General features: G+C 44.2%; 1 protein-coding gene across 4 annotated transcripts in view; it reads left to right on the forward strand.

Moving 5' to 3' along the window:
* The first annotated feature begins 299 nt into the window (after nucleotides 1–299).
* Nucleotides 300–14,266, forward strand: part of CDK1 (cyclin dependent kinase 1) — a 29,035-nt gene continuing 15,068 nt past the window's right edge. Inside the window, exons 1-8 of one of the 4 annotated variants that reach the window (XR_012905580.2) lie at nucleotides 300–449; nucleotides 937–1,025; nucleotides 4,099–4,150; nucleotides 7,448–7,604; nucleotides 10,395–10,518; nucleotides 12,019–12,189; nucleotides 13,489–13,652; nucleotides 13,792–13,933. Coding sequence is in view for 1 of the 4 variants with exons in the window: in XM_006113587.5 (XP_006113649.1) it covers nucleotides 4,114–4,150; nucleotides 7,448–7,604; nucleotides 10,395–10,518; nucleotides 12,019–12,189; nucleotides 13,489–13,652; nucleotides 13,792–13,933 (795 nt within the window). In the remaining 3 variants the exon portion in view is untranslated. The other 3 variants (XM_006113587.5, XR_012905581.2, XR_012905582.2) reach the window with 3 other exon arrangements.

Raw genomic sequence — 14,266 nt, forward strand, 5'->3', positions numbered from 1 at the left:
CTAACAGATTTATTTGGGCACAAGTGTTTGTGGGTAAAAGCCATTTCACCAGATGCGCTCATGAAAGTTTGTGCCCAGATAAGTCTGTTAGTCTTTAAGGTGCCCCACGCTAGACAGATGAAAGACTGTTAAATATATTCCAAAGCAAGAAGCTTTCGGGCCTGTCAATGCCGTTTTGATTTTTAAAGACCCGCCCACGTTACATTATCTCCTTTGTGTTAGAAATCAGTGGGACGCTCAGTAGCATTTTCAGATTGAGGAGCCCGCCCGCGCCACTACTCGAGGCCGCCTTTCGGCGCGTCCTTGGCGCCTGCCCAGGAGCGCCTGCTGATTGGCTGCTTTGAATATCTCGGCGCGACGCAGTTGGCGGAGCTGGGGCGGCTCAGCGCGGTCAGTTCGAATCGGCCCCGCACAGGCGCGTGGGGCTGTTGGTGTCGCGAGGCAGGCGGGTGAGTGCCTGGGCCGGTGGGTTTCTAACTGGGAGCGGCCCGTGCCCTGAGCCTGTGAGGGAAGGACCCGCGTCCGGCTGCCCTGGGAGCGTGCGGCTCGGGCCGGGGCAGCGCAGCCAGGGTCCCGATGAACGCCGTGTCCGCAGCGCTCCGGGCCCGTCCCGCGGCCAGGGCTGGGGGCGGCGCGGGAGCGAAGCAGGCCCATTGAGGCTGGTAGCGAGCTGCTCTTGTCCGTACGTTAGTGCCACCGTGGGGAGGGAGCGCGGCCGCAGGGGTGCCTGGCGGCTGCCGGACCTCAGCTTGGCTCGGGGCTGCACTCGCCCGCGCGGCCGGAAACGTTAACAGGCGTTTAAGCTCAAACCTGGGAACCTAAACGCCCCGTGACCGCCCCGGAGCACCTAGAAACGAGCACGTCTCTGTGCGGCGCCCTCCGCCACCTGCCCGTCTTTGTCTTTCTGAGCACTTGATGGTACGTTTTGTCTTCTAGTCAGCTTCAGCCTTCCCCTGCTCGGCAGACCGCTTCCTTTGTGTTGCCTTTTTAATACAGCAGAAGAGCAGGCGGTACGTTAGGAAAACGTAAGTAAAACCATAAAGGGCAGACATCTGAATAGTTACTTTAAACTTTCAGGTTGATAGATTATGAAAACTGAAAGTGCTTTAAGGTGCACTGTGTCATCTGGTAACCTCGCATTAGCGTTCATACAATACAACTTTGTGTATACAACTGTAGGAATTCATGACCTATAGATGTGGTAGAAAGGCCTCTGCCCCAAATAGGCTTTCTTTTATTGTGTTATATGTTTGAAGTAAAAGCAGTATTAATAACTTTTTTCTGTGTTACCTGAATTTAAATGTTGGGTAATCATGTTGCCAACCTCAAAGCCACCCCAAGATAATATTAAATTGTCTGTTCCTTTAGAATACTTCACAAAATGGTCCTGTCAAACTATGAAGAGCAGTAGTTCTCAAACTTTTTTGACCTGAAGCAAAATGCAGGACAATGTAGCACTTTAAAGACTAACAAGATGGTTTATTAGATGATGAGCTTTCGTGGGCCAGACCCACTTCCTCAGATCAAATAGTGGAAGAAAGTAGTCACAACCATATATACCAAAGGATACAATTAAAAAAAATGAACAAATATGAAAAGGACAAATCACATTGCAGAACAGGAGGGGGATGGGGGGGGGGAAGGAAGGAAGGTAAGTGTCTGTGAATTGATGATATTAGAGGTAGGGAGAGTGGGATGTATGTGAGTTAATGGTATTAGAGGTGATAATTGGGGAAACTATCTTGGTAATGGGTGAGATAGTTCAAATGTTTAAGTCCTTTTTGGAAAGTGTCGAATTTTAACATGAATGACAGTTCAGAGGATTCCCTTTCAAGTGCAGATGTAAAAGGTCTTTGTAGCAGAATGACCTGTGGAGCACCTGGCTCAATGCAAACCTTTCTGTGGACCACCAGTTGCTAATGGAAACTCTCCGTTAATTACATAACTTTGCCCGAATCATTTTGCTAGTGCTTCAGCTAGGGAGAACAGTTTAATTTAAATAATTTAACTGATTAAGTTTTTTGACCTGTGGGGCTCTTGTGCATTTCAAAGGGCGAATATAGAACTCTGCCTGCAGCCCAGGGCCAGTGGGAAGTCCTACTGACTCTGGACTTCATGTGGGTGTGCCAGCTTTGAAGTGTACAAGAGTCCCCAACTGGGGCTCTTGTGCATTTCAAAGCAGAAGCACAGCATGGAACCTGGGGTCAGTGGGGGACTCAGTCCCCCTGCTGACTCCGGGTTCAATGCTGTGCTGCTGACTTGAAATGCTGCCTGGGGTTAGCTGAGAACCCCCCCCCCCCCCAGCTGACCGTGGGTTCTGCGTGGCATTTCCCCAGAACCTGGGCTCTGTTGGGGGTCCCCAGCCGATCATGGGCTCCATGCTGCATTTCAGCAGAACCCAGGATCAGCTGGGGGGTCCCCAGCTGAAACTGGGTTCTGTGCAGCATTTCTCCAGAACCCAGGTTCTTCTGGGGACTCCCCAGCTGACCCTGGGTTCTGCAGAAATGCCAAGCGGAGCCTGGGATCAGGTGGGGAGTCCCCAGCTGACTCGGGACTCCACTTGGCGATGCCACCTTGAAACGCTGCCTCAGCGTTTCAAAGAGGCAACGCTGCACAGCTGAGCCTGGGATCAGCCTCTCCCCCCCCGCCCCAAGGGGGGGGTGGGAATCAACTAGTCAACTGACTATCCGATAAGCATTTGTTTATCAGATAGTTGACTAGTCCTTAATATCCTTAGTGGGGAACATTCTTAGGACAGTCTCTCCTATGTTTTCCATTATTTCCTCTTCACTCTCAAATTTGTTTTGCTCGCTTCTCTACTAATGCAGTTCTTGTCTCCTTCCTGATGTCTTGATGGCAGCACTGCAAAGTGGTGTCAAATGCAAAGCAAACAAAAAGATTGACAAAGTAGACCCTGCCCATGCCTCTGCCTCTATTTACATTCAAAAATTCAGTTTTTCTATTTTGAAGGTATCTCTATATATTTTCACTTTCACCCTCATATAAGCAATCAAAATAAATTAACAAACAGGTTTTCTTCCTTATATTTCAAACTGTGCTCCTTGCTCCATATTTGTCATCTGAAGAAGTTGTGCCTATGAAAGCTCTTGATGCTATTTATATATTTTTGTTACTCTCTAAAGTGCTACAGGGTCATTGTTTAAAATGTTTTTGTTTTTTTAAATTAGATACTAACAAGGCTACCGCTCTGAGACTTCCTGTCTCAAGTTCATTGTGTCCCCATTATGATCCTCTACTGCCTCTCCTAAAGTCTTATGCTGTTGTGAGTGGTTGGAACTAGGGATGTTAAGCAAGTATTTCACTAATTGTGTAGTCCATAGAATTTTTATCAATTAGACAATTAGTCGATAAGGGAAGATGCTCAGTCCCAGCTCATGCCCGGTCCAGGAGCTACCCCCTGCTGCAGCTCTGCAGCTTAAATGTAATAAGAGCCAGGTGGGCAGGCAGCCCAACTCATACTACTTTTAAAACGCAGAGCCTCAGCCAGGGTAGCCCCCAGAACCAGCTCGAGCTGGGACTAAGCCAGGTTCACTCAGTTCTGACTTGCACCGGGTCCAGCAGTTACCGTCCGCAGAGGAAGCTGGAGTTCTCCTGCAGACAGGGGCTGCTGCTGGAGTAGCCTCCATCAGAAGCTAGCCTGGGCTGCCGTGGACAGGAACTGTTGCTGGAGCAGCCTCCCTGTGCTGCTTCCTCTCAGAGGCACACTCCCACTAGTGACATTACTGCTTTCAGTGCTGAGCAGTGGAAGAGCAGTGGCACTAGCCAATAGCCATTGCTGAAGGGCTGCACAGCTCTGAAAGTAATGCAAAACAAAGGGTGGCAATACAGTAACCCCTTCTGCAACTCCAAGTTTGAGAGGCTGCTCTTCCTCTAAAAAAAATCTGAATTGCATAAGGTTAAAAGCGCTCAAGACTAGATTTCACAGTCCATGATGTGTGTTTCGTGGATGTGAATCTGGTAGGGCCTATATATTAGTGTCCAGGAACCAACCATATATTCAATAGCTCCTTTGTATTCTTCATTTAGTATAGCAACCATTTACTCTGATTTTGTTGTCTCCCTTCACTCCCATTTTAGGGCTAATTTCTAGCAATGGATGACTACACAAAGATAGAGAAGATTGGCGAAGGTGAGTAACACTTGATGGATGTCCTTTGCAGAAGCTTATTCTGCAAGTGTATGTCTACACTGCATTCCTCTTGGGAGAGAGGAATGCAAATGCAGCCGAGCGAGATTGCAAATGAAGTGCAGATTTGAGTTTCCCGTGCTTCCTTTGCATCATCGCTTCCGGCCACTATTTCAAAATACCCTATTTCGAGATTATTTTGAAAGAAACCCCTTCTTTTGAAATAACCCTTAAACCTCATTTTTTAAGGAGTAAGTGTTATTTCGAAAGAAGGGATTTCTTTCAAAATAATCTCGAAATAGATGCTGGATGTGATGATGCAAATGAAGAGCAAATTCAAATCCACACTTCATTTGCAGTTTTGTTTGTCTGCATTTGCATTCCTCTCGAAAGAGGGCCTTTGTATTCTTGGTACACTTAAACTCCTGAATGGCTCATGAAAATAAATCTGAGTGCACTTGTGCACTCAAACTCTTGGGTGTTGTGCCAGTGGAGCAAGTACCACCTCTTATCTGTGTGGTGTCAGTTGTCAAAAATGTAGGCGAGGATTATCAGTGCACATCTCAAAGGGTACGTCTAGACTATAGGGTTTTTTCGACAGAAGTTTTGTCGACAGATATTGTCGACAAAGAGCGTCTAGACTACATTCAGTTCTGTCGACAAAGCAGCTTGCTTTGTCGACAAAACCCTGTAGTCTAGACACAACCCTACATGCAATAACACCTTCTGTCAACAGAACTCTGTCGACAGAAGGCGCCTCGTAAAATGAGGTTTACCAGCGTCGACAAAACTGCTGAGTTCTGTCGACGTTATGTCAACAGAACTCAGCGGTAGTGTAGACGCAGGTATAGTTTTGTTGACAAAAGTCCACTTTTGTCGACAAAACTCTGTAGTCTAGACACACCCAAATTGTATTCCATCTCTAACCCTTAAAAGAGAGGGAAGAGAACAAAGTGGGCTTTGAGTTCTGCCTCTATACTGTTTGAGACCTTGTGGCCCCTTCCTGCTTGAAATTTGATATACTGGTTGGCATAAAAGTAACTGTGTCCTATTTACAATCTCTTTGGTGGTACATCTAGAACAGTGGTCTCCAACCTTTTTAAGCATGAGATCACTTTTTGAATTTAAGTGCAATCTAGGATCTACGTCAAACCCAAACACCCTTGCCCCGCCTCCTTCCTGGCCCTTCTCCAAGGCCCCCCCCTGCTCACTCCATCCTCCCTCCCTCATCCTCACTTTTATCACACTGGGAGTAGGGGTTTCGGGTTTAGGACTAGGGCCGGGATTGGGAATGCTGGCTCCAGCTGGGCACCACTTACTACAGGTGGCTTCTGGGTGGTGGTGCAGGGAGTTAAGGCAGGCACCTCTACCCTGGCCCTGTATCACTCCCAAAAGCAGCCAGCAAACTCTCTTCATCCCTGCCCCACTATACTTTGTGGAGATGGGGTACAGCGTGGGGGGAGGGCACCCTGACATCAGCACCGTCCCTTCCTCTTCTTTCCATGCCCTGCACAGCAAGCGGGAGGTTCCCAATGGTGAGGGGCACCTCCAAGGCAGAGGTCAGGAGCAGCATGGCAGTACTGAGAGGGGCAGATGAAGTGCCAGCACTTGATAGATTCCTGGCCAAACCTGTCAGGATCACCTGTCAAAGGTTCCAAGATCATCCCGATCTACTGGTTGGTGATCACTGATCTAGAAGAAGAGTAGTATCAATTTCTGATGAATCCTTGCTCTGGACTATATCTTGCTTGTAGAAGTATGATCTAGGGATGTAAGCATGTAGTTGACTAGCTGACTAACTGATAAGCCTAGGCTTATTGGTTTGTTGAGTTGACTACTCGCATTCCTCCCCCATTGCTACCTCTGTATCAGAGGCAGCAAGGGTGGGTGGGAAGCAGGATCTGGGGGGTGGGGTGCAGGGTCTGCATTTAAAATATAGTAGGAGACAGGCAGGCTGGCAGCCTGCTGTGGCTCTGCAGTTTAGAAGGCAGTAAGAGCTGGGTGGCCTGCCCACCCCACTCTGGCTCCTGCTACCTTTTAAATTGCAGAGCTGCAGCAGGGTTTGGTCCCGGACCTGGTGTGACCCAGGACTGAACCTGGCTGCCTATCGACTAATCAAGTAGTTGATAAAAATTCTGTCGACTACTTGATTAATAAATTAACCTTATTTTAACACTTGTTGTATGTTCTAATATCTAACTATGAAGTAGCATTGCTGTGCAGTAGTAATTTAGGGTATTGTAATCTAGGGATGTTCAGGATGCTTATCGGATAGTCCCACAGGATAGTTGACTAGTTGCTCTTCCCTCCTCCCCCCAACTGCCTCTATCAGATAGAGGCACCCGGGGCGGGAAGAGGGGGTTCTTCGTAACAGCGGTGCCTCACGGAGCTTCTCGGACTCCAAGCAGCATTGCCCCTTTGATGCGCTGCCCTATCGACTAATTGAATAGTCAAGGCAAATATGCATCGACTGTTTGATTAGTGAATTACCCGATACTTAACATCCTTATTGTAATCTACACACAATACCATGTTGTGGAAGGAGACTGCCTTTGTGTTGCATATTGAGCTCCTCTGTACAGGTGGTATCAACATTCTTTGTTCTTTAAAGTTGCTAGGGGCTACTTTCTAAGTAGAAGATTATGTACTCTTTTAATAAAGTCTAGATTTTTATGTAGACTTGAGATTTTGCACCAAGTTCTTTGCCCTAATAAGACTTTGCAACACTTTGTCTTTGGCTTGATGTAAGAGAATGGCTAAACCTAGAGTCTATTCACTCTTGTAAATCTGCTTGTTATTGGAAGTAGGGCTATAAAATCTTATTTAACCGGTTAAACATTGTTTCATTTGGTTAACTGCTTAAATGGGGCTTCTCTGGCCAGGTTTGTTAACCAGTAAGCATCACCCAGTAAGAGTAATACTTACTGATTAACCACTTATATTCTTAATGGGAAATAATTATAGTGATATTGTGATCACTATTACTACATTGTGTGAAGTTATGAGCTTCCTGAAGCTAGCATAAATATGGATGCAATGTCTTTAAAAAATAGTTTTTTTTTCCTGTTAAAGAACTTTAATCTTTCTTAAGTATTAACGCAGTTTAGAAGAACTGAAAATTCTTCAAGTATGAAAGGCCACCTTTTAATAATATGTTAGCTTTGTTACACTAAAATAAAAGTTGAACTTTATCATCAAGTATAAGAGTACAAAAATCCCAGCTTTTAAAACAAAAATCAAATATTCTCTTTATGGCTCAATTTTACTTGTGGAAATAATTCTTTTTTTCTTTGGGGCCAGGTACCTATGGTGTTGTGTATAAAGGTCGACACAAATCCACAGGCCAGGTGGTTGCCATGAAGAAAATTCGACTAGAAAGTGAGGAAGAAGGTGTTCCCAGCACAGCAATCAGAGAAATTTCTTTACTAAAAGAGCTACACCATCCAAATATAGTCTGGTATGCATACAATATTCTCAGATTTAAGTCAGAGTCTCTGTTGGGAAGGGCTTACTCTCTCCTCTCATGTCAGAAAATCTCTGCTTTTACTTCAGACTGAATTTGAGAGCTGCAAATCTTCCGCCCAGCCCCAGTTCTGATTTTTTTGCTCTCCACATCCTTATTACGTGGTGCCTTCTGCTCTTCTCTCACTCTCTTTTCCACATACCACTTTGGGAATTTTTCAAGATTCTCATTTGTCACTTGGGAGTCTGTACAACATAGCTATCCTCTTCCAGCTGAAGAGAAATGGATATCAACAAAATGAAATTGAATATAGACAGGTGTGAAGTGCTTCAGGTAAAGGAAACAAATCTAATGCACAACTACAAAATGGGGAATAACTGACTAAATGGTAGTACTGATGCCAGGGATCTGGAGGTTATAGTGGAACTCGGAGTAGGCAAGTCAACAATGCGATACAGTGGGGGGGGAAAAAGGGCTGCTAATCTATGGTGTAGTAAGAGGAGTGTCATAGTGTAGACCATGCCATGCATATGAGGTAGAGGGATTAATTTAAGTTACTTATAGGTGTCAGTGTATTTAGATCTACTTTCCCTGGTGTCTTCGCTGCATTGTGTAAACTAGAGACTCTGTCCTGTCAACTTCCCTAGAGTTGATGCAAAAGCAATCGGTGATTGATGACCCATAGCTGGAATGGTCATTGCCTTGTCAATCCGGCACTAGCGAAGACAAGTCCTGTGACACAGAATATAATTGTCTTGATTAACTTGGTGCTGGGGAGGTTTCAGTTGGAATAGTGTGTCCAGTTCTTACTGCTACATTGGAGAGGGTCTAGAGGAGAGCAACAAACATTCTAAAAGGTTTAGAAAACCTGACCTATGAGGAAAAGTTTAAAATTATGCATTTTTTTTCTGGTGGGGGAAAGACTGAATGGGAATCTGATTAATCTTCAGATATAAGGATGGTTATAACCATGATAGTGATAAATTGCTCTCCATGTCTACTGAAAGTTGAACTAATTACTTGCCCTATCTTCGTCAAGGAAGGTTTAGGTTAGTATTAGGAAAAACTTCTATAACTGTTATGTTCAAAGTTTCAGAGGGGTAGCAGTGTTAGTCTGTAACTGAAAACTTAAAACAGCAAATAGCCCTGCAGCACATTAAAAACCAACAAAAAATTAGATGGTGGTATGAACTTTTGTGGGCACAACCCACTTCATCTGAAGAAGTGGGTTGTGCCCACAAAAGCTCATGATATCACCTACTTTTTTCTGTTAGTCTCTAATGTGCTGCAGGGCTATTCATTGTTTGTTTTTATAACTGTTAAGCACAAGAACAGGCTTCTAAGGAAGATGGAATTCCCATCACTAGAAGGGTTTTTCTAAAAAATAAAAGATCAAACAGATCCCTGTTAGGAATGATCCAGCTATTCTTGGTCCTGCCTAGGTCCTTAGTTTGAACTAGATGAAATCTTGAAGTCCTAGACTTACATTTCTATGATTCTATAGATTCCTTCTGGAATTAATTAATGCTGTTTTTTCAGTGAGCCATGAGGATCACCTGTTACTTACCTGACCCTATTGGGTGACCACTAGCGGTGGTTGGCAACCTGCAACCCACGATATATTTTGTTTACCATTGTCCATGCCCACAGTTGCCAGATTCTGTTGGTTTTCATCCTGTTAGTTTTTAAACTTAAGCAAGTGCATGTGAATGAGGTCCCTGACAATCAAAGCACTGCTACAACTATCCTATTGCAGGAGTCTGTCTTGGTTATGACAGTCTTGCAGCCCACTGAGATGACGGAGGGCTACTCATGCAGCCTACTCAGTAGCCTACATTGCCCCTCACTGACTGACAAGGTTTTGCTTTAGTCCTAGCTGTGTAAAATGTTTGCTTTGTTTTTCAGCAGATATTCTGGAATGTATAGCTGTTAGTGCACTTCATAATTGGTACAAATCGAAGAGCTGTAATTAAAATATTGTGTATTAGAAATCTTTTAACTTATAGTAGAATTGCTTAACCTTAGAAAATGATTTAATATATTTTGCCCCTGCAATATTCATTTATTCCTCATAAAGTATATAGATTCTGTTTGCCTTAACTGGGCCTTTAATTGATAGACCCATATTGGTTAAGATTAAAGATGTCTTTGTCTTGTGTGTGGGTTCAAGTCATCATCCACATCTTGAGTATAAGAACCGCTAGACAAGTCCTATTTTAGGTTCCAATCTTTCACCAAGCTTTCCCCATATAGACTCTTCCTACATGGAGCCTGGCTGAAATAGGGGTCTGCTCATGTACAGCTCAGGGAGATTGGGTCCATAATAGTAATTTAGGCACTAATCCAACTCGCATGGAAGTTGGACTTTTGTTTTCAAAAGTTGCGCTAGATACTTCCTTTTCTGCCATTTTCAGAAAGAGCTTCATCCTTCTATTGAGTGATCTGATTCTCTTTGCATCTGTCTCTTTCTAGATTCTGTTAAAACACTATTTTCTCCTGCCTAGAAGAATGAATTCTTGGTTCCATGTTGATCAATTTCATTAATAATTTCACATGTACTCCATCTCCCAAGTTGCACTGAATCTCACTGTTTGACAATAATGTGGAAAGGCTAATAACCTTGACTCATGCTGGCTCAGCTGAAATAGAGAAAACCAATAGCTTTATAACAATGTGGAAGTGCTTAGAAACTGAGATGTAGAAAAGTACTTGAGCAGTAATATCAAATCTATTTTAGTTCAGGGTATGTGTAATATTGAGTATATCATAGATATTTCTCATTAGTCTTCAGGATGTGCTTATGCAAGATTCGAGATTGTACCTCATCTTTGAATTCCTTTCTATGGATCTCAAAAAATATTTGGACTCTATTCCATCTGGCCAGTATGTAGATTCCATGCTTGTTAAGGTAAGGAGTAACAATAAGTTACCATATAACAGAGTGTCACTATAATTTTTTTCTTCTATTTTAAAGATACAGATATGGAAAGAGCAAACTGAAGTCTACCATGCTGGAAACATCAGTTTGTTTTGTTTTTGTTTTTGTTTTTGTGTTTGTTTGTTTGTGTTTTTTTGGGGGGGGTAAATAATGCCTCAAATTGCATGACAAATTTGATGCTTCTTTCTTTTCTTCCTTGAGGGTTGATTTGGGAAGAAGTTGCTAGTATCATTATGGAGTGGACCTTTTGAATTTTAAATCTGACATTCTTTGTCTAGTGCAACCTGGAACTTTTTAGCTGTATTTCACAGCCTAAAAAGTGATTTGGTTCTAATAGAAGTATTTGAGTAATAAACAACCCGATGTTACATATTACTTTTGCATTACTCATATCAATCATGTTGCCTTTAAGAAGAGAAGATTGTAAAGTTTACTTACCGTTTGTAATATTCTGGCTCTTAGCTAGCCATTTCTATACAGGCAGTCCCTGGGTTACGTCAGTCCGACTTAAGTCGGACCCTTAGTTACGAACGGGTGGGGGGGACGCAGCTAGTGCGGGGTCCCTCCCCCACTGTCGCCGCCTCCAGTGGTGCGGGGGGCGCTTCCCCCCCAGCAGACCAGGGAGACGCGGAGCGGCTTTTCTCGCCGCGGAGGACGCGGGCGGCGGGACCACCGAGACGTGCTGCGGTCCCGCTGCCCGCGTCCTCTGTGACGAGAAAAGCCTCTCCGCATCTCCCTGGTCTGCTGGGGGGGGGGGGCGCAGCTAGTGCCCCCCGTCCCCCAGCAGGCCAGGCTTTTCTCACCGACGCCTGGGGTAGAGCAGCTGGGGTGCTGCTGGGTTGGTCCCACAGCGCTGAGGTGCGGCGCTACTGGACCAACCCAGCAGCACCCCAGCTGCTTTGCCCCAGGGTCCCCAAGAGCAGCTGGGGTGCTTCTGGGTTGGTCCCGCTGCGCCAAGGGTCGGCGCTACCAGACCAACCCAGCAGCACTCCAGCTGCTCTGCCCCAGGCGTGTCTGATTCAACTGCTGCTGGTCAGTTTCATAAGCGGGTGAATCTGGACGCCAGTTCTGACTTACATACAAATTCAACTTAAGAGCAAACCTACGGTCCCTATCTTGTACGTAACCCGGGGACTGCCTGTAGTATGTAGGGATGTTAAAATTGGATCAATCAACTAATCGAATAGTTGATGGAATTTCCATCGACTATTCGATTAGTCAGTAAGGGCATTTCTGCTTTGAAATGTAGCAAGAGCCTGTCTGGCTGTTGCTATATTTCAAAGGTGGAATGTTGCCACTCTGTCCCTGCTTCCTACCATGGAGCTGGGGGGAACTTTTAAGCTGGCTTCCTAGAATATATCCCTACTCTAGTGGCATATCTGACATAAGCCAGTAGTGCCACATGATGCAGAACACTATCTTGCAACAAAGGTCACTTTAAAAACTTCCCGTCTTATTTCACTCCTACAGAGTTACTTGTACCAAATCTTGCAAGGTATTGTCTTCTGTCATTCAAGAAGGGTTCTGCACAGAGACTTAAAGCCTCAAAATTTGTTAATAGATGATAAAGGAGTAATTAAATTAGCAGATTTTGGACTGGCCCGAGCCTTTGGGATCCCTGTCCGGGTATACACACATGAGGTAAGTGAATTGCAGTTTTTTTCCCCATAACTGACACAACTACAGGTGGGACCTTCCTGGTCCACCACCTGAACAGTTCCAAACAGAGTTTTCTGAACTGGGGAGGTCAAGGCTTCCTGTCCAGCTATTGGCCTTGCTCCCTGCTGCAGGCTTGCTGCCCTCCAGCTCTGCTGAAGCTGCGCTTCCCACTTGGGGCTGGAGCTATGTTCCCCAGTGTGCTGATCTTGGCTGGGGTTATGCTCTCTCCACCGGTCTGTACTCCCAGACTACATTCCGGGCTGCGCTCCTGGGTGCTGGCCTCATTGCCTCTGGCCTGGGTGGGGCTATGATTTCCGCTATGCTGGCTTTGCTGGAGCTGTGCTGCCAGCTCCTGAAGGCCCTGCTGTTTCTGGACTGGGGGAAGGGGGGGTAAGGTGGAGGGTTACAGTCCCTGCTGTGCCATCCCTGCTTCTGCTGGAGCTGTATTCCCCACCTAAACTCTAAACCTAGACTCTCTGGTCCAGAACACAAATATTGCTGGATCAGGGAGTCCAGATTTTAGAGGTACAGCCTGTAAGGTGTGTGTGTGTGGGCACTATGGAATTTGAGTTGGTTATTATTTGTGTTACCAGTTACTCACTCTTCATTAATAGTTTCTTTGAGGAAATGTTAACTGCTAATATGAAGGAGCTGAAAAGATACTGTCAACTAAGAATAATTATAAAAACTTAAATCTAGAACTATAATTAGTCATTTTTCTTTTTTTACTCTGATTAAAAACATTGCACTAAATATTTCAACCACACAGTTATAACAATCACAAAGAATAGGGTGACGGATGAACCTTGAGAGTAGGAGGCACTACAAATTGAAATATAATCCATTTAAAGGTAATTTACCCAGGGGTGCTCTCAACTTAAACTAGAACACCTTAAAAAAATTGAGCAGCTAGAATCAATGGGAGTTCTGCTGCAGATCATAACACACACATACATACATACATACATAGCAGAACTTGATTGATTGTATAAAAATGCTAATACAGATACTTAAATCTGTCTGAATGTTCATCAGCCAGACATAGATACATCCTGCTGTCTTTGAGGAGTAGGTATAATTACTATAGCTAGTGCTATTCCAAATAAATCAATGCGCTCCACTTGTAGGAGTGTAGTGGGCAACATTTCTGGTTACATTTTATTAAAAGAATGTACATATTGGAACAATTTTCCCACTGAATGATGAGCCATACTTTTATACAACCAGCTGGAAGATTTAATGTTACTATAAATGACTAATGAAAGTATATGTGTGCAATAGGTGGTGACACTGTGGTACAGATCTCCAGAGGTGTTGCTAGGATCCGCTCGTTACTCAACTCCTGTAGATATCTGGAGCATAGGCACCATATTTGCTGAAATGGCAACTAAGAAACCACTCTTCCATGGAGACTCTGAAATTGATCAACTCTTCAGAATCTTCAGGTATTTAATATTAAACCTTTGCTAAATACATCATGACTAAAATAATGTTTTATGAAGCTATACCCCTCAATAACATTCTAATAATGCATTAAAAATTGCTTGAATACAAATTATCAGTTGTGTGCTTTTTCTTTTGTAGAGCTTTAGGGACGCCCAACAATGAGGTGTGGCCTGAAGTGGAATCCTTGCAAGACTATAAGAACACATTCCCCAAGTGGAAACCTGGCAGTCTGTCCTCTCACGTCAAAAACTTAGATGAAGATGGACTAGATTTACTCTCTGTAAGTGGCTTTTTTTTTTTCTAAATTTCATCTTGGGGAGTGTGTTGGAGATTAAAAGTTTTTGATGTCTTCTTAGCAATCTAAAACTAAATTATAATGTAGCAGGGTAGAAATATATGGCAAAGGTGCTGAAACACTAAGGGATGTGAATGGTTAACTGGTAGCCCTGCAGGGCACACCACAGGCAGGGAGGCTGCTCCTGCCTGCGCATCCCTGTTTAATTGGTTAACCAGTTAAACATAACCTTTAACTGAGTTAACTAATTAAATAGAGTTTACATTTCTACTAAGTAACTCTTGCCTGCTTGGGCCTGTGCCTCATTTGCCTTATTTA

Source organism: Pelodiscus sinensis, chromosome 8 (genome assembly GCF_052426305.1).
Source record: "Pelodiscus sinensis isolate ZL-2025 chromosome 8, ASM5242630v1, whole genome shotgun sequence".
Lineage (NCBI taxonomy): Eukaryota > Metazoa > Chordata > Testudines > Trionychidae > Pelodiscus > Pelodiscus sinensis.